At 43.1% G+C, this 22,317-nt stretch overlaps 4 protein-coding genes across 8 annotated transcripts in view; 3 read left to right on the top strand and 1 right to left on the bottom strand.

The window, feature by feature from the left end:
• Window positions 1-224: 224 nt before the first annotated feature.
• Window positions 225-9,199, top strand: sars1 (seryl-tRNA synthetase 1). The gene is made up of 11 exons (XM_041946001.1): window positions 225-391; window positions 1,542-1,612; window positions 1,775-1,855; window positions 2,017-2,175; window positions 3,228-3,371; window positions 3,551-3,706; window positions 5,321-5,542; window positions 6,717-6,846; window positions 7,591-7,748; window positions 7,917-8,046; window positions 8,227-9,199. Exons 1-11 carry the CDS (start codon window positions 256-258, stop codon window positions 8,382-8,384), a joined length of 1,545 nt encoding a protein of 514 aa, XP_041801935.1. The 5' UTR covers window positions 225-255; the 3' UTR covers window positions 8,385-9,199.
• Window positions 9,200-10,036: 837 nt separating this feature from the next.
• Window positions 10,037-11,550, top strand: LOC121613340 (PTB domain-containing engulfment adapter protein 1-like). The gene is made up of 6 exons (XM_041946693.1): window positions 10,037-10,084; window positions 10,372-10,443; window positions 10,757-10,855; window positions 10,976-11,113; window positions 11,273-11,377; window positions 11,488-11,550. Exons 1-6 carry the CDS (start codon window positions 10,037-10,039, stop codon window positions 11,548-11,550), a joined length of 525 nt encoding a protein of 174 aa, XP_041802627.1.
• Window positions 11,551-12,673: 1,123 nt separating this feature from the next.
• tmem106c (transmembrane protein 106C) lies at window positions 12,674-19,454 on the top strand. The gene is made up of 8 exons (XM_041946307.1): window positions 12,674-12,799; window positions 13,056-13,331; window positions 13,723-13,786; window positions 13,928-14,087; window positions 15,195-15,335; window positions 16,220-16,269; window positions 16,542-16,595; window positions 18,046-19,454. Exons 2-8 carry the CDS (start codon window positions 13,118-13,120, stop codon window positions 18,212-18,214), a joined length of 852 nt encoding a protein of 283 aa, XP_041802241.1. The 5' UTR covers window positions 12,674-12,799; window positions 13,056-13,117; the 3' UTR covers window positions 18,215-19,454.
• Window positions 19,455-19,489: 35 nt separating this feature from the next.
• tns2a (tensin 2a) overlaps window positions 19,490-22,317 on the bottom strand; it is a 50,634-nt gene continuing 47,806 nt past the window's right edge. For all 5 annotated transcript variants that reach the window (XM_041946304.1, XM_041946302.1, XM_041946303.1 and 2 more), the window contains one exon: window positions 19,490-22,239. In XM_041946304.1, coding sequence (XP_041802238.1) covers window positions 22,101-22,239 — 139 coding nt within the window. In that variant the 3' untranslated portion in view covers window positions 19,490-22,100. The remainder of the gene's footprint in view (window positions 22,240-22,317) is intronic.

Here is a 22,317-nt window from a genome sequence, read left to right as displayed (position 1 = left end):
AAAACCTTAGATTTTTATGTCTCCAAAATAGCTTTTGTAATCAACTTCATCCGAAGAAAAACAATTATATCGCGTTTTAAATTATTTTTAAACAAAAAATGGATTGTGTATAATACAAGTTTCATGCATAGATAAGTAATTCAAATCAAATTGTGATGACGGTTTCGTGGCTTGACAAACAAGATCTGGCAACCCGGTTGGAGGAGTCTACGCTGTGAGCTCATTCAAGCTCTCTCTGACAGCCAGCGTGGAAAGATGGTGCTCGACCTGGACCTGTTTCGGACCGACAAAGGCGGCGATCCAGAACTCATCCGCGAGTGTCAAAGGAAGAGGTTTAAAGATGTAACACTCGTTGATAAACTGGTCGCCGCAGACACAGAGTGGAGGAAATGTAAGCGCCTTTTCATTTTGTTGTTTCAGTCATGGTGGCTAACGTTAGCGCGGTGGCTAATAATGCTAACATTAGCGTAGCGTCTGTGTATTTTCCACTGGAGAGGTGCTAACGCCCAACTCCGTTTAAAAAATCTGCTGTTGCATTCTTGGTACGCGAATACAGCCAACTTTCATATCCCATTCGGGACTTTAAAATACTTAGTGTATTTGTATGACCACATCTTCTATTCGGTACATTGAAATCCTAAAATCATTCTCTAGAAAATATTCTTTTAATGATTTCGCTTGCTATCTCCGTGCCTGTTGCCGCAGTAAGGTGAACATTGTCTGCACTGCAGACAGACTGCACAGGACTGCGAACTGTTTCAGAAAGTGAACAATTTAAATAGTTATCGTGCTGCTTTGGAGCATGATATTCGTACCGTACATTTTCGTGGACATGACTTGAACAGAATGTTTAAAAAAACACATTGTGCAGGAGGTGAATGTCTGTCAGTAAGCTAGCCAATAATTTATGGCAAAATTTGAATGGAGTTTGGTATAATGCCCTCCCAGAGGAAGAGCATAGCACGCAATGGGGCTAATGTTAGCGCAGCTAACTCTTCACCGAATCCAATTTAGCCACATGTGTATCCGTCACGTAGATGACGGTAGTTACTTAATATGAGGTTTTAATCGATATACACCAAGCAGTTGGTAACCACACGTTCCCGCAGTAATATTAACAGATTCCACGTCAATACAAAATGCTGGCTAATGCTGGGTGAGTTTAGCTTAGCGATGCCGGGTAGTAACGTGCAATCTGATGCAATCCCAGCAAGCAGCACGACAAGTCAACCTCGCCCTGCAGTGTAGTCACAGACAGTGTGAATCTGATCCAGCTTCATGACGTGAATGGTATTAGCAGTTAGTTGCTACTACTATTTAAGACCGAAAGCAGTTTGTTTACATTGTTGTCATAGTCTTTGAGGGTAAGTTGCTACTGACGGCAACATCTGTCACCAGGTCACTAGTCGTGCTACTGCAGCTCACACACACACACACACACACACACACACACACACACACACACACACACACCCACACACCCACACACCCACACCCACACACTGTCTTGCACTAACTGACTGTGATGTACCCCCTGACAGGCCGCTTCACTGCAGACAACCTCAACAAAGCTAAGAACCTGTGCAGCAAGAGCATCGGGGAGAAAATGAAGGTACACCAAATGACTCATCAGGTCTTTGAGCCATGTAATGCAGACTGACAGAGGAGAAATAGCAGTCAGTGTGTGTGCGCTGACCAGACCTGAGAGAGAGAAGTCAGATTTTTAGAGCTGTGTTTTTGCCTTCCTTAACACCTGTCTATGTTGAAAATGCAGAGGAAGGAACCAGTTGGGGAGGATGAGTCTGTACCCGAGGAAGCTCAGAACCTGGAGTCCCTAACAGCTGAAACCCTGTCGGTATGACTGCCTGTGCTCGAAGCACTTACCACCACATGCATGGCAGCTTTTTTTTTTTTTATTTTGTGAAGCCATTCTCTGATAAGACAGATCAAATTGAAAACCTACAAACTGCTTATTTTCTTAGATTTTCTGCACTTGTTTGCATGTTTTTGTGTCAGGCCCTGACAGTCACCCAGATCAAGAAGGTGCGGCTGTTGGTGGACGAGGCAGTGGAGAAAACTGACAGTGAGAGGATGAAGCTGGAGGCGGAGCGCTTCGAGTACCTGAGAGAGATCGGCAACCTTCTGCACCCATCTGTACCCATCAGCAACGACGAGGTGGGTCGTGTTGTACAGGCAGATATCGTTGGAGTTGATTATGAATAGTTAGTACAAGAAGCAAAAGCTAAAATGCTGCACTCACAGGGAGCATTCAGACTGTTTTGAGGGTTTTAAAAAGACTGAAACGTCTTGGTAGGCTTTGTCTCATAAAGTAGATTTGTGATGCCTTGTGAAATCAATTACTGACGCTGTTTCGTAATGTGTGAAGAGGAGGCTGAACTGAGGTATTACTTTGTAATGAGAGAGGCACACATTTTAAAACATAGACCTAATTTGTAAAGAGAATGTTTGATTGATTTCATTATGAAAATCAAGAGCTAAAAATGGACGTCAGCAGCATTGAGTCAGCTGTGAATGTGGAAGTGATGTGGCTTTTATGACCGCTGTATTGTTTTACATTTATGGTGTGCAGTTAGGATTAGGTTGTTGATTAATGATTGTCTTCATTATTGATTCATCTGCAATTATATTTTAAAAGTAAGACGTCAGAAAGTAGTATGAAATGCACATCACAATTTCCCAGAGGTTAAGATGTTTTTGTCCTCATGCTGATGCTGATGATGATTATGTATTTTAAAGGATTTGTTTGACATTTTGAGATACGTGCTGTTTATTTTACTAAGACCAGAAACGGGTTGGGTGCAGCTCGCTTTCTGACCTTGAACAAAGCCATGTTTGCCTTTTCCCTCTGTTTCCAGTCTGCTAAAATAAAAGCTAAACTAATCGTCTCGTGGCTCCAGCTTCATATGTAGCGTACAAATATTACAAAGCGGTATCGATCTTCTCATGTAATTCCGCAAGAAAGCAAATTAGCAAATTCCCCAAACTGTCACACTACTCCTTTCACTGCGCTCTTTTAGCTGGAGCGACAGAAATGAACTTAATCTTTTAAAACGGTTTGTTTTGTCTTACCAACAGGTCCAAACCAAACGATATACAATTAAATTATATTTAAGGATATAAACCTGAGAAAAGTAGCAGATCCTCACATCTTGGAAGCTGGAATTGGACCGTTGACTAATCAGCCTGATCTGCCTTCCTCCTGACAGGATGCAGACAACAAGGTGGAGCGCACCTGGGGCGACTGCACCGCCCAGAAGAAGTATTCCCATGTTGACCTGGTGGTCATGATTGATGGCTTTGATGGAGAGAGGGGAGCTGTTGTGGCTGGGAGCAGAGGTTACTTTCTGAAGGTGAGTTCAGATATGATCTCCAACGTAGGCAGGAAATAAACAAGTGAATCACTCATCATCAGGCAAGCTTTTTTTCCCTCCTCTCCAAAGAACGACTGTGACTGCCGCCCCTTGCTACCTTACCTGCAAATAGAGAAAACCGTCTGTTTAGTAGTTTTCTTCTTCTCTGTTATGTTCAGGGGCCGCTGGTGTTCCTGGAGCAGGCTCTGATCAATTACGCCTTAAGGATCCTCCACAGCAAGAAGTACACCATGCTGTACACACCCTTCTTCATGAGGAAAGAGGTCATGCAGGAAGTCGCCCAGCTCAGCCAGTTTGACGAAGAGCTTTACAAGGTGAGGCAGCTTTTACTGAATTCCTCCACTTTTTCTGTTAACTTGTGTTTAACTTTACAAAGAGTCGTCTCACTGGAGTTAAACCACACACACACACACACACACACACACACACACACACACACACACACACACACACACACACACACACACACACACACACAGAGAGGGCACCTCCAAGCACCCTTGCCCAAACATATGCTGGCACATGTACTAATATAGAGACAATAAATACGTCAGCGCCACCTGGAGGCCCAAACAAAGAGCTGCACATTGATGATAGCATTAGCAGTGGTGCACTCACTACTGTTTCATATTGTGCTGTGAGGAGCAGTAGTTTTCATCTTTACAATGATCACTTTCAGCCGCTACAGTCGATACTGTACATCGAAATGCTTCAACCCACTCCAGAAGTAAAGGCCAAAAAGACCTTTTCTTGCTTCCTTAATCTTTCCATTCATCAGTGAATTCTGATTCAAAGGTAATGGTTTAATGAGTTAAAGAGTTTTGTCTGATGAAGATCATAGCGGCAGAAGACAGTTCACTGCATTGAAAATCAACTTCTTTGCGTGACCTTGTTTAACACAAATGAATGACAGGAAATGGAGCTTGATTTTAAAAGTGGCTGCTATCTAGCCATCATGAAACAGTCATAACATCTGCAGTTGGTGGGCACGTGCCAGTATCCTGAATTTCAGATATGCCCACAATTTTATTACCATCATTAAGGCAGTTTTTTTCCAGTGCGCAGTGAACGCAGCACAGCACTCCTGTCTTCATTTAGCTGTTTTCTTTGATTAACCACGACGGAGCACCATTCTGCTGGTAAACAGCAGAAGCAAAGATCCAGGCTCCTGATTCATCTGGTTGAGGCTACTGTGGCAACTAGTGGACCTACTGAAGCGCGGCTTGTTGGTGGGTTTCTTAAAGTTAACTAAGTGGGAAAGACTGCATGCATTTTAGGTCACTGTTATGACTTAACCATTAACACAGACAATACTCTGCATATAAAGTCATCCCCAGTTAACTGACCTAAACCACAAGCAACCTGCTTTTGATTGTGGTGTAGAAAGTGTGTTTTGGTTGATTTTTGATTGCAGAGTTCAACTAAGTTGTAGTGTACAGTTGTTTGTTAGGTTTGCTAAAATCCAAGGCACATGTGCTGTGAGGTAATTTCACTGGCTTTCAGCTCTTAGTTTGTTGACTATAGTAATAAATATGTGATGTTTCTGACCACAATAATCATAGCACGAAACGGCCCTGTGCTGTTGGTGCTTTGGATGCAGGATCAGAAACAGATGTTTTGTTTGGTATTAGAGGAGATGGACAGGATGGAGCACTCTCTGCTATGGCGAGCGAGGGCTGGAAGTTGTTGTTTTGAGTGCAGCAGCAGCAGCAGTCTGGTGCACCCAACATGTCTGCATCATGATGCTACCACAGCCCACCACAGCCCCTCTATCAGTGTCCGCTGGACACGTGGACAGAGCGTCTCATTTGCTGCTCGTTTGTGGCTCCGCTTGCTACACTGGACTGGGTTCTGCTTCATATAACAACAACCGTTAATCATACTACATTTGAGAACGATCTCATCTTTCTTGTATGTGTTTACGTCAGGTCATCGGTAAGAGCAGCGAGAAGTCAGACGACAACGCCATCGATGAGAAGTACCTCATCGCCACCTCCGAGCAGCCCATCGCAGCCTTCCTGAGGGAGGAGTGGCTCAAGCCCGAGGACCTGCCCATACGCTACGCCGGCTTCTCCACCTGCTTCAGGCAGGAAGTGGGCTCCCATGGCCGAGACACCCGCGGCATCTTCAGGGTGCACCAGTTTGAGAAGGTCAGTTGAGGACAAAAGTCCTGTTTTATATAACTTTTCACTGTGACTGAAGTCAAAAAACCAATAAAATCATTTATAATTTATATATGTTATTGTTTATCTAATTATTATGTTGGTTAAGTTGTCCAAAATCTGTGTGCCATGCACTCTCTAAAGTACTTTGTATATCAGGGATCACCAACACGGTGCCCGCAGGCACCAGGTCACCCCTAATGACCACATGAGGCGCCCGCCTGCCTTTTCTAAAAATAGCTCAAATAGCGCCACTTACCAGCTATTTTTTTCAGTTGCTATTCTTGTTAAATCACGCTTACATATAAACTGGAAATGACAATATATAAAAAATGTTTAATATAAATGAACATGAGGAAAACGTAGCGTTTGATGGAGATCATACAAACATGGTGGAAACAAGTTAGCGGGCGCAGCGAATATTAGGAGATGACTGACCCCCAAAACCATGGCAGAAAAAAGAAAGCAAACATATCATTTTCACGACGAAGGAGGCCTTTTCAGACATGGAGGTTGTCAAAGAATTGCTAAAACTGTACTTGAAGACGAGAAATATGAACCGATGTAATCGCCACTCTCTCCGATGTTCAACTGGGGGCGACTACAACGGTAAGAAGAGCGTCGGCGATGTCCGGGAACTCGGCCGACCAGTTGGACCGTGATCTGGCGAGGTGCAGGTGGTTTAGCCTCCAGTGTGACGAGTCAGATTTATTTAAAAAGTTGAAAGTTGATTTTTGTATTTTACATGAGTTATTATTCGTACAAACATGGTGCAAAATAATTCATGATAGTGAAAATGGGACATTGTGATTTCCTGACTGTTGTAGAAGTGATCATTTGAAAAAGTTCAATTTGTAAAACACCTGCACTTGAATATATATATATATATATATATCTTGTTAAATCATTGTTGATGTTTATTGTGAGAAATCATCAACATGATCAGTGTCTTCACACAGATCAATGTCATTAATGATTAATAATAACATACAGTTAAAGGTAAATAGAGTAAATTGATTATGTCAGAAGTGTGTATCAAACTGGAGCCCTTTGCATTAATCAGTAGCCAGGAAGTAGCTCTCGGTTTCAAAAAGGTTGGCGACCCCTGTTGTATATTAAAAATTACTCTCATTCACTCCCCCCCTTTGTTTTCTCCTCGTAGATTGAGCAGTTTGTCTATTCCTCCCCACATGACGGCAAATCGTGGGAGATGTTTGACGAGATGATCGGAACGGCAGAAGAGTTCTACATGTCGCTAGGAATTCCTTACCGCATCGTCAACATCGTCTCTGGTAGGTCCGACACGTACTCGAACCACAGCACGCAACACATCTGAAGCTGCTGGAGAGTACGTAATCAACACAAAGCTCTGACTTTTAATTATTTCCAGTCAGATAGCTCCACAAGCTTTAAGCCCCGGAGCCCTGGAGAAAAAGCAGTTTTAATGCATTTGTTTGTGAATAACAACTGTGTGGTCACAGAGTCGCCACATCCCTCTTTGTAATTTACTGATAATGTGACTGTTGGAAAATAAAATAATAAATCTCGTGATAATACATGGAGACATTCCTGGAGCCTTATTTTCTTGCGGTTAAGGAACTAAATTACTTTGGCAGGAAAAGAGGACGTTTTTGAAATATATTAATAAATGAAGTCCTTTTCAGTCAGAAGTGCCAAAAAGTCCCAGTTCCAACCTGTCGAATGTGAGGATGTGCTGCTTTCCTTCATCTCATAGTCAACTGAATCCTTTTTTTTGGTTTTGGACTGTTGGTTGAACCAAACAAGAAAAGACGTCACTTTGGGGGAAAAAAACATATACTGTGGAGTAATCTGTAATGGAAACAGTTAATTCCAGCTCTGTGCTCCTATATAGTAGTGCAACCGTCTCCTGGTTATTTTTAAGGTAATAAACCTGGTGTGTAAGTGATTTTCTGCTGAGGCAGTGATTTACAGTGAGTTTAGCCCAGCCAGGAGGGTGCCTGCATGAAGATTAGACTATGATATTGGCTAACTACTTCCACCGTATGTCATTGTAGGTGCCCTTAATCACGCAGCCAGTAAGAAGCTGGATCTGGAGGCCTGGTTCCCTGGCTCTGGTGCTTTCAGAGAGCTGGTCTCCTGCTCAAACTGCACTGACTACCAGGCCAGACGCCTCCGCATCCGCTACGGACAGACCAAAAAGATGATGGACAAGGTGCGTTCTCAGTTCCGACACGGCTGTGCATCCCGACGAGGACCCGTCTGCTAACACGGCCTCGGCTGCTGTGGGGCAGCGAACCTGGCAGCCTAGCCTCGGTAGATGTTTCATCCCTTCTGTAGCCGCGTACTCTTGATACACCTCCTCTCTCCGTATCCCACGTAGGCAGAGTTCGTGCACATGTTGAACGCGACCATGTGCGCCACCACGCGCGTGATGTGTGCCATCCTGGAGAACTATCAGACCGAAGAAGGCATCGTTGTTCCAGAGAAGCTCAGGGAGTTCATGCCTCCTGGTAAGCTGTGAATGAATGCCTCCACATCTGCTGTGCTCATTTGAAAAGACGCAAAACAGGCAAAGGAGGTGCTGTCACAGTTTTCGTGGTGGTCCTTGCTCACTGTTGTCTTTATTTATGTATATATGCTGTTTTTTCAAGGTTGGAGTTTATTTTTCACCCTACTCATCTGTCCTCCAGGTCTGACAGAGATCATTAAGTTCGTCAAGCCCGCTCCCATTGATCAGGAGATGTCTAAGAAAGCAAAGAAACAGCAGGACGGAGGGAAGAAGAAGAAGGAAGGAGGAGACCAGAACCTGCCCAACGTCATGGAGAACATGTCCGTGAACGACTCGTAGACTCGAGAACAAGACGACAGTGTTGCTTCACCAGCCGCGCAGATAGAAGCTGATGGAATAGAGCCCCGTGTTTAATGATCTGTGCTCAGGTTTGCTGTTTCTCCCAAATGAAGATTCTCAGAAAATGGGGGAACAAATCTCTCAATAGGCACTTAATGCGGCTCTATCCCATCTGCGTCTGTCTGGATGGATGGTGTCATTCATCTCGGCTGTTCCTCCCCTCGTTCACCTAAAGCACACTGAAAAAGGGATCTGTCTCTGTGCTCTCACTCGTCTACAGTCCACTTCAGAGTCCACACACCACCTGTCTGTCTGTCTGTCTGTCCATCTCTCACATCTGCAGCGACACTGAGCCTAAAACAAACACATAAGCCTCACATGCGACTGGTTATAAACAGGTACATGTTTGTTTTCAGCTGTTTGGGACCTGTAGTTATCATTGAAAAGTGTTGCTTTTTGTATAACTGATCAATAACTGTCTGAAATCTTCATTCAAGCTGCATTTCTCCTGTAAAAGGTGGTTGATTACTTCATGTCTAAAATGGTTTTAAAGTTGATCCAACGACTGTCATTCAGGATCTTGTGAATGTGATCAGGCGTCTGTCTGTTTTAGGCTTCCCTTCATGCTGTCATCATCTTCGAGCATTGTCACATGACGTCATTTTGGCCATAATGCTGTTCACTAGCTTATGACTGAGACACTGACATTGTCCGTATGCGCTTGCTAATAGAAAGATATATATATGATCGAGCATCGATGAAGTGGCACTCACTGCAAACAAATATTAAATATGGTTGATATGGAAGTTCTTTCTGTGTGTTTTCTGTTCAGTTAGGCTGCAGTACACGTCTTTAAACTTCTGGATGTGTGGATTCACACAGTGTATGACTAACATGCCAGTAGCCTTGCTTTCATTTAAATTCATATCATTCAGAAACTTTTCAATGTAAAAGAGTCTGGCAAGAAAAAGCACATGAACCCATGACGCCGGTCAAAGCAGCCTCGTCTTGGTGAAAGGAAGCTAAAATGAACAAAAGCTGTCTCCGGTCACAGGGTGAGTGGAAACCCCCCCAGAAACCACCTGACATTTACATGCCAGCAATCCTGAAACTTCTTTTTCGTGAGAAAATGAGAAATTTGTATGTCAGACTATCTAGGAAGAAATGAAAGCCTCATCTAATAAGGTGGTTAAAATGGCCTTATCAAGGAGCAAACACTGTCTCCAGTCATGGTGGCAGTGGAAACTCTAAAAACCATGTTATCTTTTTAATGAATGCAATCTTGAACCCTTGCAATAAAAAGGATATAGCAAGAAATTATCACTTAATTAGCCATTGTCTGATTGTCTGAATATGCTTTGATTTACTTGTATCATGTCCTTGTGCTGAAACTTATTAGACACGTTTCCAGGCACGCTGGATATCTGATAAAGGGCAATAAGGAAGACACGACTGTTACTCATTAACTCCTCTAGACTTTACACCTATGTGTTAGTAATAAAATCACGCTGGTCAAAGTATGTGTACAACAAGGTAAGCTGAATTCACTGCGTTTCTTTGCTGTTTGAAGTGATTCAAACATTTCTGTGTCTTTTTTATGTATGTATAACGTCAGCCTGCAGGGTTGAGTTCGGTACCAGGCGTGTGTTAAAATGGGCGACATTCTAGAAGATGATAACGAGATCTCCTTTCCAGTAAAGGTAAATCCTCATTCCTAGCAGTTCAAAATCTCATTCTGAACGAGGGAAATAAAGCACAAGGTGAGATACCTGGGATTAATAATGGCAGCAGAAGAGCAGAGTGAGCTCAGGCTCAGCTCTGTCATGTCAGGACTTGTATGTGAAGAACATTTCTGATACATACTGTACGTACAGCACGTGACACTGACCTGTCATGTCTGTGCCGTCTGTTGCTGTGGGCCACAAGCCTGTATTCATTGTTTAAAACACCATTTAGCTCCATGTGTATGTCTGTCTCTAACCTACAGTTTCTTGGCCGAGTTGAGGTGGTCCGCCCTGATGGACTACAGATCCTGAATGAAGCAGCTCAGAGCCTAAAGGTCTGTAGTCGCCACTTGCCTCCTGCCTCGCCTCGCCCTCCCTCTATATCATTTCAATGTCGATGTTCATGCAACTCTTCCGTAAAGCACCCTGGCACAGTGCTGTGTAGTTTTCTCATTGTGTTTGTAAAGCTTTTCATGAATTCATGTGTTAAGATGTCATCACATTGTCCAAAAACCGTTGACTTGGATGCTGGGATTCTTCTGCACATCTGGAAGTCTTGTATTCTAGTGGCAAACCAAGTCTGCATCCACTGCAGGGACTCTCTGAATGTATTAAGTCTGTATGTTGTCAATCCCCTCTCATCCATAGACGCCGGATGAATATTCCTCAGAAAAGGCAGCGAAGAAGAGCAAAGTCCATCTCTTCCTGTCACTGAGTGGGGTCGACATTCTGGAATACAAAACCAAGGTGTGTGACGGACGTCTACCAGTTATCATCCCAATCCAGGAATGCTTAGGGTTGAGTTCCACGTCTTGCTTTCTTTGAATTCTCACTTTTCAATCCTCTCGTCGTCTTCCCTGCCCTCAGTTTTTGTTGTACACGTGCCATCTGTCCACTATCTCCTTCTGTGCCGTCCTGCCATCTGCACCCAAAGTCTTCGGCTTTGTGGCGAAACACCCTGCAGCAGACACGCACCACTGTTATCTCTTCCAGAGCAAGAAGTTTGTGAGTAGTCCCAGAACAACGGCTATGCAAAGCTGCGAAGGAACCATTTGGTGCTTTATTGTTTTTATTTGAGCAGATCAATATTGGAAACAGCCAAAGCCGAATGAGATATTCAGGCCTTCAAAGTGCCAAGGTGTGAATTTTCTGAACACTTTTCAGTCTCACGTGCTGGTCTCAGTCATCGGGGATACCTTCCGAGCTTCAAAACAGGAGAAGAGCGTCAAAGGGGGACAAGACCTGGTAGTGGAGGCGCTCAGACACAAGGTTAGGCCTGGGATCAGTTTGTTCACGTTTCAGGATTGATTTGAATTCAAATAGGTTGTCAGTTTGACATTGAGACCAGCTCCTCGCTCATCTTTCTCATCCTTTCTCAGAATAAAATGCTGCAGAGAGAGAATGCTGAGCTGAAGAGGAGGCTTGCAGGACAGACTGACTGACCGTACATACGCTGATGCCCCGTGGACACATCCACACAACAGCACCTGGGACACAGAAACTATTTCACATCCCTTCTCTTTGTGTGGAGGTTTTCATCGAGTGTTTACCCTGAGGAAAACCTTCAAACTGAGTGGTGGAACACAGAAAACAGTAAAACAAACAAACAAACAAAAAAAACCCAACCTAAAAACATAACACTTTTATAATATCCTTTTTTTAGTCCTGGATTGTTTTCCGCATTCAAAATCTTACTTGAGTAAAAGTATAAAAATATTAGCACCAAAATATACTTAAAGTACCAAAACTAAAAGTACTTATTGTACACAATGAACCATTTCAGCATCACATATGTTATATTGCTGGATTATAATTACTGACGCAGTGATGTCCATTGCTGAAATGTTGCAGCTGGTAAAGGTGAAGCTCATTTTAACCACTTTATATAATGCCAGGAAGCTTTTAAAAGAAAATCAATTTAGTCTACGAATTCAAAAGTGATAACTATGTGAAATCAAAAATGCTGATGTTGTCATGTGTAGCCACATGTCTCAAAAGATTCCACAAGTTTTGTGTTTCCACATCTAACAGAAAAAAATCTGTACTATCACACTAAATATAGTCAGTAGTCATACTACTACTACTAAAATACTAATAACAAATTTTCTGAGGTTGTGATTACCACTTTTCTCTTTTTCTGAAGTATGATGTAGCATCTCCGCATGTACAACACTAGAGGGCAGCAGTAAGCGCCACTATTGTCATTCTCCTGTCAACCAAGAATTAGACGGGTGCGTTAAAGTGTCGGAAAAAGTGCATGTAAACCTGAGTTTATGTGAAGAATCACAGAAAGTCTTACAAACCATAAAGAAAGACCAGATCTGATATGGCGGGCAAATTGCTGAGAGAGTTGTATAAATTTTACAAGCTGATTTGTAAGAACCGGGAATGTATTTAATACCAGCAACTAATGGAAGATTTTTTTTTCTAACTGTACAACAACTGGATAATATATAATATTAATAAATAGACATTGCATGCCTGACTTACTGTGTTTTCTTGCTTGACTTTTAAACTGTGATATAAAGACCTCGAAGCTACATAAACCACTTGAATGCGTCAGCGTCTGAATTATTGGAAGGTACGTGAATGCACCACCAAATGAAGTACACTTTGGAGTAACGGAAAGCCGAGTGTAAGCTGGTGTAAATACAACTTTGGGATGGCAGCGTTGACTTGCTTGGCGTAAAGGTAAGTTAAGTATAATTTGTCTAACGTTACAGACGGTTCCAGTCACTGGTAGCTAACAGATAACTTATACAAGACCTCTGTTAGCAAACAAGCTAGCGCACAAATTCCGCTGAGATAACATCAGCTACATTTTGACTGCTAGCTGATTTAACAGAGATGGCCACAGTTGTCTCTGTAAACCACAGCTGACCTTTCGCCCCTGAGTCCATTTGCTCACATACTTTCCTCCGAATGGCTCCTTCTCATCCACGTGTAGACGGCCAGTAACCAGTCGGTGGGAAACTCTGGCTTCGCCACCGTCAGGCGAGTTGAGCCGCCATGGGGACGCGGTGGTCTCGCAGCGGCAGCAGCCTGTCGCTCCTCCCGGAGAGGCAGCGCGCGGAGCGGCAGCGAGAGGACAGAGACTCCGATAATGAGTCTTTGGATGGGCTCGGCAGACGGGAGGACATAGCCCAGTTCCCATACGTGGAGTTCACCGGCAGGGACAGCATAACGTGTCCGACCTGCCAAGGCACCGGACGGATACCCTCAGGTGAGCACGAGCAGCTGAAAATCAACGACGCGTCGATCCACATCAGGATAGATGTAACGTTAGCCTGGATGCTCACTGAAGAGCGATTCTAGCCTGCATAAAGTGTGTTAAATGATCTTAGAGCGATTGGTTTTAAAGGGTATGTAACGTTAGTGCAGTTAGAGCACACTTAAATATACACATTGTCTTTAACTTGCGAGTAAAACCTTTAGTTTTGGCAGTTTGTAACAGAGCTCCATGGTCATCAGCCCTGTTCTGCTCATGTTACTCCTACTGGCCATTCACTGTGTTGTGTTTCCATTGATCAGCAGAGACAGTCATCGCCTTGTGTCCAAAGTATATATAAAGTCCAGTCAGTCTGTTCTGTGTGCTGTTATCTCTCTCCTTGCAGATCAAGTGAATGAACTGGTTGCACTGATCCCATACAGTGACCAAAGGCTGCAGCCCCAAAGAACGTAAGTAACCACAGCTCCCTAGCACGTCCCCCTGGAGCTGAAGAGATTAGGACTACTGCACACGTATTCCTGCACTGCATGCACACATCCTCACGTATGTGCCACTCAAGTCTGACAGTCTGACATGTTTTTGTGTTGCAGGAAGCTGTACGTGGTCCTGTCGGTGGTGTTGTGCCTCCTGGCATCCTCGCTCGTGGCCTTCTTCCTCTTCCCTCGCTCTGTGGTTGTGGTGGATGATGGGATACACTCAGTGACTGTGCGCTTCGACCACTCCAATATGAAGGTGCTAATGAACATGACGGTAGGTTTTCTCTCACGATTGCACCTCATCATAACATACGCACAGATACACAGATCAGCTGTTGGCTTTTTAAACAAATGTGATTTGGTTGGGGATGTAATTTTGCCCCCCTTTTCCTTTTTCCCCTCTGACCTCCCTGATGCTTTTGATGACAACAATGTTAGCATTAACCTGTGTACTTGTGCTTATTTGTGGAGCTTGTATGTATTGTATGGACTAGCATTTTTTTTTATTAATTTGTTGAATTTATAATTGGCTGCTAACTGCAAGCCAAAACTCCTAAACAATCACAGTCGAATCAATACTTCCCTAAATCAATTTCCACATTGTGGAAACCACCTTCCTGAAGGCAGGGAGGACCGCTCTGTTATACTGCATTAGTTTTATCCAGCTGTTTTCTAATAAACTGGCACCTGACAATGTGTATACATCCTGAAACAATTTCCACTTTCTAAAATCTGTATTTGTGCTGTATTTGTGTTCGTAGCAACGTTCTTGTTTTGTTTTCTGCATCCAAATTAGAGCTGATGTGACGTCTATTTATAGAGTTGATGAAGACAATGATAGGCAGTTTGAAGTCACACACTGATTATTGGATGCTTTTCTTTGTCTTAATGGTGGTTCACTGAATATCTTTGACTTCTAGACTTGTGTTCTGTTCTAATTTTCTTTGATAGAACAAAGCATCAATTAATCTAGAAAATAATCAAGTGTCCAGCTAGGGCAACTGCCTCATAAGTGTTTGAGACTGTGAAATGCATGTTTCTGAGATACTGAACAACCGCAAGGGCTGAACCAGTGTCTCAGAGAAAAGAGAACCGCTAATTGGAGCGCTTCTGTTTTTGTGTGAGAGTACCATCAGTCACCTCACTTATTGCACATGGGCCTCATTTTAACAATGGCCGTGTCGCTGCAGACCTGTTTCTGTTCCCTCTAATGTGTCAGAGAGGTTCAGTCTTTTCTTTTCTTTCACTTCCTGCATGTGGAGAAAAGCATTCAGTCACCACACCCAGCACCAGAGTTTAATTTTAGCGGATGTGTCGTTGCAGAAACACGTAGTTATCGTCTTTGTATGTCACTCTACTATTCTCACTTTCTTCTTGTCAGAGCACGCTGAACCTCACCAACCCCAACTTCTTCTCGGTGCTGGTGCAGAGTGTGAGCTGTCAGGTCCTCTACATGAAGACAGTGATCGGCACTCAGCAGCTGGACAATGCCACCACCATCCTGCCGCTCAGCGAGAGTCAGGTAAGAGAGGAGGCTCGTTTTATTTCCGGCTCAGCACTATTCTTGTGTACACAGTAAAGGTGCTCGCTGGTTGATGCACACACTGTAATGCTTCCTGGTACAATGTTCAGTATGCAAACAAACACGTCATCGCTGTAGAGCTGCAGGTGTGCCTGCCACAGGATGTGGTCTCTGTTTGATGGACTGTTTATGAGCTGCACTGCTCGAACTTTCCAGGACGAAAGGTTAAATGCCTGAAGACACTGATACTGTTACTGTTACTATCAACAAATCCAAACGAAAAGAACCAAACCATCAATAACTTAATCCTGCTAAGAAGTATGTTCTGTGAAGCCTTATTCCTCCACACTGTAGATTACTGTGAACATGGCCACTGTGGTTTGTTATGAATTGATCCAACAGGCACCATCCTGCTGCCATAAATACTCACTGGTATGACAAGTCCACAGCTGATAGCCGTACAGGTGCTACATTTACATCTGTTTAAGTACTGTTTGCTGAATACTGCAGTACCTGGCAGTTTGAGGAAATTAAGCATGTTCAAAAATATGTTCGTGACCCATTTTTTTCAAGGTTTAGTAGAACTGATCAAGAGATGTGGTAACACATTCTTTGGTTTTGGTCTTTGTGGGATTTATTGACACTGACAAAACACCTAACCAGCCTTATCTTCTGTTGCGCTACACTGTAAGATATGTTTGCACATTAGCAGCTTGGGTTTCACTACCACACAAGCTCGATGAAATGTCTTAAGGTTGATCAAAAGAGTTAGCTTCTCAGCCACTGTCTCACTTTGGAAGAAGATTTGCCATTCAGTTTCTTCATCAGCCGTAGCTAACAACGTGTTGGGCTTTGCTGTTGTGTAACGAATCGATCTCCTGCAGGTCAACTACACTGTCAGCGTGGAGATCGGAAGCAGCGCACCGTATGTCTAGTAAGTGTCTCTGCCTAAAGTTCATCCACACAGCTTGTCAGCGTCATGTGGAAACAGTATCTTCCAAAGCTGTCCACAAGGTCGACTGCCATGAGACGCCTGAGCTCCAGCAGTTTATCAGCAGAGCAACAGATCCATGAGAGAATCATCAAAATGAAAAATGTGTGGATTGATGTTTTTTGCAGGATGTTGTCTGGTATTTATCTGCTGAAGAGTTGATATATAAACAGTCACTATCTCACTTCAGCAAACTAAACCTTTGTGTGTTTCAGTGCCTTCTGCACCATGCCCAGCATCAAGGTCCACAACATCGTCGTATATATGCAGTAAGTATATCTTGACTTACTTTTCATATTCATTGTTTTCACTTTCATCCTCACAGGGTGGAAGAAGTATTTAGGTCCTTCATTGAAATAGTAGTGATACAACAGTGTAAAAATACTCTATTACAAGTAATCAGAAGCTTACTAGAGTCAAAGTAGGACCCAATGAAATCCATTTTCATTTTCCCCAAATTCTGTGTTTTCAAGTTGAATTTTTTCAATTTGACTGAAGCTCATTTTGCCTTCAGAGAGGCTAATCAGGCCATGGATGAATACAATTTTAAGGGGTCAATAAAAAAGCATTACAAATTTAATGAATACCAATTTATTTGATGTGGCACAACATGGCACCTCCTTCTGCAGGACAGCCTCCACACGCAGCTTGAACACATGGTGTAACTGGCTCTGATGTTCAGGCAGCGCCCCTCCCCTCGTTTACGACGCTTGACCAGAAGCAGATGGAGCTTTTTCATCTGTTCCAACAGAATGTCTGACTCTCTCCACGCAGCCATGAGGTCTTGCTTGATTCTTGCGTCTGCTAATGTGGGTTCACTTCTGAGAGTTTGCTGAAGCGATGAACTCTTGCTAGCACACTGCCTCTCTGAGAAACCATCTTTGGTGTGTGTGTGTGTGTGTGTGTGTGTGTGTGTGTGTAAAAGTGTGTGAGCGACACTAAAACTTAGCAGCACAGATTTGTTTTGATTTTTCTGTTCAGTCCGCTTAGGCTATGTGAAAAAACACTTAGATGGTCAGGAAAACCCTGATTTTTGTAAATAGCCTCCATATTCCATGTTTTACAGTTAATGGCAGGTTTTGCATGTTCTAATTCAGCACTAGAACATGCAAAACTTGCCTTTTAGACCATGATTGAATGAGTTGAAATATTGAAATATTCCTACTTCACCAAAAACTGAACTTTATCATTTTTAGAGGCTGAAAGTGTTTTTGCATAAGAAAACTACTACTTTACTACAGATAAATGTAGTGGAGAAAAAAGGACAGTATTTCCCTCTGAAATTTAGTGGAGAAGAAGTAGAAAGCAGCATACAATAGAAACACAGCACAAGTGCTTCTAAACTGTATTTAAGTAATTGAGTACGGGCAGTTAGTTTCCGCAGCCTGCACTCGAGGCAGCTGTGTAATTTAGTTGTGTGTGCTGTTGGGTAACACTGAGAGACAGTGGTACCGCATTAACCACTTCCTCAACGCAATTGTTTGTGTTAAACTGCACCACTACTTGTGTTTTTTTAAACAAACTCTATAATTCTTGCTTTGTATTTCAGACAGGATAACCACAGTTTCACATACTGTAAGTGACTGGAACGGTTCTTTCTGCAGGTGCAGCAGTCCCTATACTGAAGCAGACAGATGCTCTCTGTGCTGCGCTATTGTGTCTGTGGCTAGTGTACTGTGATCAGCGGCTAAATGTCTGTGTCGTCCTGCCTGTTTGCAGAACCTCAGTGAAAACCTCATACATGGTGCGAACGTCCCAGAACAGCCTCGAGGCCTATCGCTACATCGACTGTGGCTCCAACAGCACATACCACCTGACAGCCAAGCAGCACAGACGCCTCTCCCCGACCCGCTCGCCAGCCACATCCCACGGCTTCCCTCTGCTGTGAGCCCAGCAGTCCTGGAAAGAGATGCATCACTTGTCTGGAGGGAGGAGGTGGGAGATATTGGCGCACACTCCAGGATGGATTTGCTCTCCCTTGCAGACAAAGCTACCAGCAGCAAAATACCAAATGGCGTTTTCTTTCAGGCTCACACAGAATAGGTAACTTAAAGGAAAACACAAGGTGTGGCAAGTGACTGTTGTAAAAGGCCGCTTTTTTAACTGCACACTGGCTTTCGGCAACAGACGAAGTGTTTTTGTTGTTAGAGATGGATCACAGCAGCCACTTTTGGTTTTTTCACTTGCATTAGCAGTGCTCATGATCGCCTGAATTTAAAAAGGCAGTCTTGCTATCTCTGACAGAATGAGTCACATGTTCTGCTGGTGAAAACAGAGTGCCACATGGATTGAGTCATTGCCAGCCAGCACTCTGTGGCCCCTGGAAGCAGGACAAACGTCAGAAGAAGCTGTTTTCGTGATCGGCCGACATTCCCAGCTGACAAAGTGCCACTGATGGCATTTTGGCCATAGCTTTAAGTAACGCTGCAGACCTCTGTGTGCTGCTGCTGCAGCTGCTGTTAGCATAGCTTGAATGATTTTTGGTATTTAACACTGTAGAAGAGAAGAAGGCGCTGGACTGCTGTTACTAGTTTGGAGTTAATGCAGCAACAGGAGGGATCACTGAATGGCTGTTTTTGCACCTTGAAAGTGGGACATAATGTTAAACATTTCGCCTCTGCTGGGTTATTTAACTATTACTGAAGTCAAATGTCATTGACACAGTTAACATATCATGGATGTTTTTAAATGAATTGCTAAGTTATTTCTTGGTGCCTCTAACCACAGCAAGTCTAAGCACTGATTTTAGAATTAGGGCTGTGGCACAGTGACAGAGAGGAATACTTTTCTCAGACTAGACTTTCTCCAAGATACTAGCTCATGTGTCAGTGTGAGCTAATCACTGATCCAGGAACCCTTTCCATAGTGTCCCGGTTAATAGTTCTTGTTCATTTTCTCTGTGTTTATCAACTGTCAGACGTCTCTGTGGAGCTTTTCTGGGCCGTATTATTATCGCAGAGTGAGACGGAAACAAAGTGGTGAAGAGCAGTTGTGATCTGACTTTTTTTTTTTTTTTTTTTAAAGGGACAGTTTGTAAATTTATGAGAGATTTTACCAGGGTTTTTAAAAAATACAGTATATACTGTCATGCTTGGTTCTAACAAAATATTAAAGGGAGTTGTGAATAAATAAAATGAATAACAAACACAATACTTGTTTCAGAATCCTTTGTAAAATGTGAGGACTTGCTTCTTTATTTCATAGTAAACTGAAGGTCATGTAGAGAAAATAATCAGCAGATTATTGGTAGTGAAAATAATCATTAGCTGTAGCCGTTTGAGCGTGAATCCAAAATAACCACTGACCCGAGAGCACTTTAGGTACCACATCATGTCACTTTAATTCTATTCTTCATTTTTTTTTTTTTGCATACAAAATAGCATAATTTCCTTTTCAAACAATGTTTCCTTTTTTATGTCTCATACGCTGTCCTATAGCTGCATGTGAAAATATATTACTACATAATATAGAGATCAACAAGAAAACAGACCACAATATATTAACGCTGTAATACAAGTAGTGTTTTTCTTGGTTTTTACCAAACAAGGCAACACACTAAATGAACGCATAGTAAAAATACAAGAAGCAATAAGTACAAAAATATAGCTGGATAAAAAGCTTATTAATACAAGAGTGCTTCGTCTTTGGTTAAGTACGTCTGCCTGTTGGCCACCGCCTTGCTTCAATGTGTTAACCTGTGTGTCCTTATTAACTTAATATGTGTGTGAACAAGTTTTTGAATGAATTTGGTCACAAGGTGTGAAACAGTGAATGAACACCAAACATTTCACGGCAACGGTGCGATTCAACACTGTACGTCCATCCCCCGCGAGCTTTTTCCCCGTTGCACATACGTTTCTTTTAAAGTGGACGTAACAATACCCAACATGTTTACCCAAATACCCTCGACACGCAAAAACCCTCAACACACGCACGCCACCCCCTCGCACACACACTTAGTAAAAGTTAAAAACCTCACGTTCATGTTTACTTTCATCAGTTATGTCTCTCTCGCTCCGGTTTTAAGTGTACGTGAGTGGAAAAGAGCACGATTGTCGATTATGATTAAATGTGTCACACTTGGAAAAGTGCTGTTGTGGGGTTGAAGGCAAGAGTGGCTAAATATGCTGTACACACATCTGAATACCTGAACATCTGTAGGTATAGAAACTGAATTACATCCTCAGGCCTTTGGTCACTTTCTACAAAGACAAATGAAGGATTTTGTAACAATAAACAACATAAACACCTGCTGTTTTAAAAGGCTGAACATTATTTGGGCTTTGTTGCCCAAAAACAGTGCAACGAAAGATCCTCTTTGTAACCACTCCACAGACCGTCTGTGTGTGTCCTCAAAGCTGCTTTTAGCTCTTCTATCGTTGTAACACTCAGCTGTACGTAACAGTCATTTAACCAGGGGCCTGTATCATGAAACCAACAAAGTCTGCCGCTCTTTGAACCACCCGGCTTCACTGAGCCTAACGTCTGTGATCCTGGACAACCGGGACCATGAAGCTGGTTACTAACTGGCTCAGCTGGTTTTCTAATCCAGCCATGACAGTTCCAGTGGAAGAGGCAAAGTTCTTAATCACAACCAACCAGTCGCACCATCAGGACTGTGAGTGGCTAAAAACTGGGCTGAAAGTTGTATTTCTCTATGACATTAAATATTCAAGACTAAAGCAGCAATCAAAGTTTAAAAAAACAAAGAGTTTAACAGTCAAAACGTCTGGTCTACCTGTGTGTGTTCGGTTTACACTCACGACTCACAAATAGCCCACCGACAGTCATCAGACTCAAATGTTGCTCAATCCTGATTGGTGCACGGCCCTACCTGACATCACCTGTTTTCCATCTGAGCCTGGCACATCTCGAATCAGTGAAACAGATCCCGTTACTCCCAGTAAGAAGCTGTGATAATGTGTTTCCGGGCTATTCTGCAATGAGTCTGGACAATAAATAGATCATCCACAAAGAACAGATAGTATGTAAATGATCTTTGTCATTTGTTAGCCCGTCAATGTCTCTGTGGGTTAAAAGTCCCGAGTGGACACAAAAATCTTTCTTCTATCTCATGACTGACATTGTCACAACTATCATAGTAGGCAAAGTGACTGTGCATGTCACTTTATTATCAACTCAGTACTTTTTGTCCATGTCAGCATCCTGTAGCAATTATGGCTCCATGCTCACAGGTTTTGATGTGATCATCTGCCCTGATCCTGCTCTGGAGCAGGTTACCATGGTGATTTACCCTGCTTAAAAGTGAGCCAGCTTCATGACACCAGAAAACCTGAGTTTTGCCCAGAGATAGCTGGACGACGCAGTGACCCTTCTTCATGATACAGGCCCCTGGTAGATGGAGAAGATTCTGCTGTCTTGGAAGGCCACAAGTGTCCTGTGAAGCCTCCCCCTCCTCGGTGGAGTTGTAACACAACACATCGGGGCTTTGTTTTGTGTTTTGATTCTCCATCCGACAAAATGTGACTATGTTAGAGAACTGAAGCGTACTGTGTTGTCCGAGAGTGGAAACTGAACAAATATAAACCATCAGTAGGGAATGTGGACTGAGATTTTAAATTGCCTTTAAAATGTCTTCAAAAAAAAAAACAAAAAAAAAGAAACTCTTTGTCACATCAAATGATGTGTCACAGCCCAAATTCAGAGAACACAAGCACTGGCACTAGGCCATTACTGTGCAACAAAAGCCTCGTCACTACTATATGCTGCACATCACTGCTTGTCTGAGTTTGGCTCCCTGTCTTTGGCTCCCTCTATCGGCGCGACGACAACATGACCTTGTTGATGAAGTTGACGATGGCGGAGGCAGGTTGTTCGGGGTCCAGCTCGGCAAACAGGTGGCAGACGTTCTCTGCCAGGCTGCCCGGCTTCTTAGCTACGAAACCAAAAACCCTGAGAGGCGAGGGGTCGAGAAAGAGAAAGAGGATGTGAGGAAAAGGAAAGGGCGACAAGTTACTGAGCATGAGAGGA

This window comes from Chelmon rostratus, chromosome 10 (genome assembly GCF_017976325.1).
Source record: "Chelmon rostratus isolate fCheRos1 chromosome 10, fCheRos1.pri, whole genome shotgun sequence".
NCBI lineage: Eukaryota > Metazoa > Chordata > Actinopteri > Chaetodontiformes > Chaetodontidae > Chelmon > Chelmon rostratus.
This window is presented reverse-complemented; position numbering and strand designations above follow the sequence as displayed.

Bases quoted from the DNA above. Each gene is read 5' to 3' on its own strand.
- LOC121613340 (XM_041946693.1), top strand. From the start codon at position 10,037: ATGGGCGACATTCTAGAAGATGATAACGAGATCTCCTTTCCAGTAAAG. The intron at 10,085-10,371 runs GTAAATCCTCAT...TCTAACCTACAG, and splicing joins AGATCTCCTTTCCAGTAAAG to TTTCTTGGCCGAGTTGAGGT. The intron at 11,378-11,487 runs GTTAGGCCTGGG...ATCCTTTCTCAG, and splicing joins TGGAGGCGCTCAGACACAAG to AATAAAATGCTGCAGAGAGA.
- tmem106c (XM_041946307.1), top strand. From the start codon at position 13,118: ATGGGGACGCGGTGGTCTCGCAGCGGCAGCAGCCTGTCGCTCCTCCCG. The intron at 13,332-13,722 runs GTGAGCACGAGC...CTCTCCTTGCAG, and splicing joins CACCGGACGGATACCCTCAG to ATCAAGTGAATGAACTGGTT. The intron at 13,787-13,927 runs GTAAGTAACCAC...TTTGTGTTGCAG, and splicing joins AGGCTGCAGCCCCAAAGAAC to GAAGCTGTACGTGGTCCTGT.
- sars1 (XM_041946001.1), top strand. From the start codon at position 256: ATGGTGCTCGACCTGGACCTGTTTCGGACCGACAAAGGCGGCGATCCA. The intron at 3,372-3,550 runs GTGAGTTCAGAT...TGTTATGTTCAG, and splicing joins GCAGAGGTTACTTTCTGAAG to GGGCCGCTGGTGTTCCTGGA. The intron at 7,749-7,916 runs GTGCGTTCTCAG...TATCCCACGTAG, and splicing joins CCAAAAAGATGATGGACAAG to GCAGAGTTCGTGCACATGTT.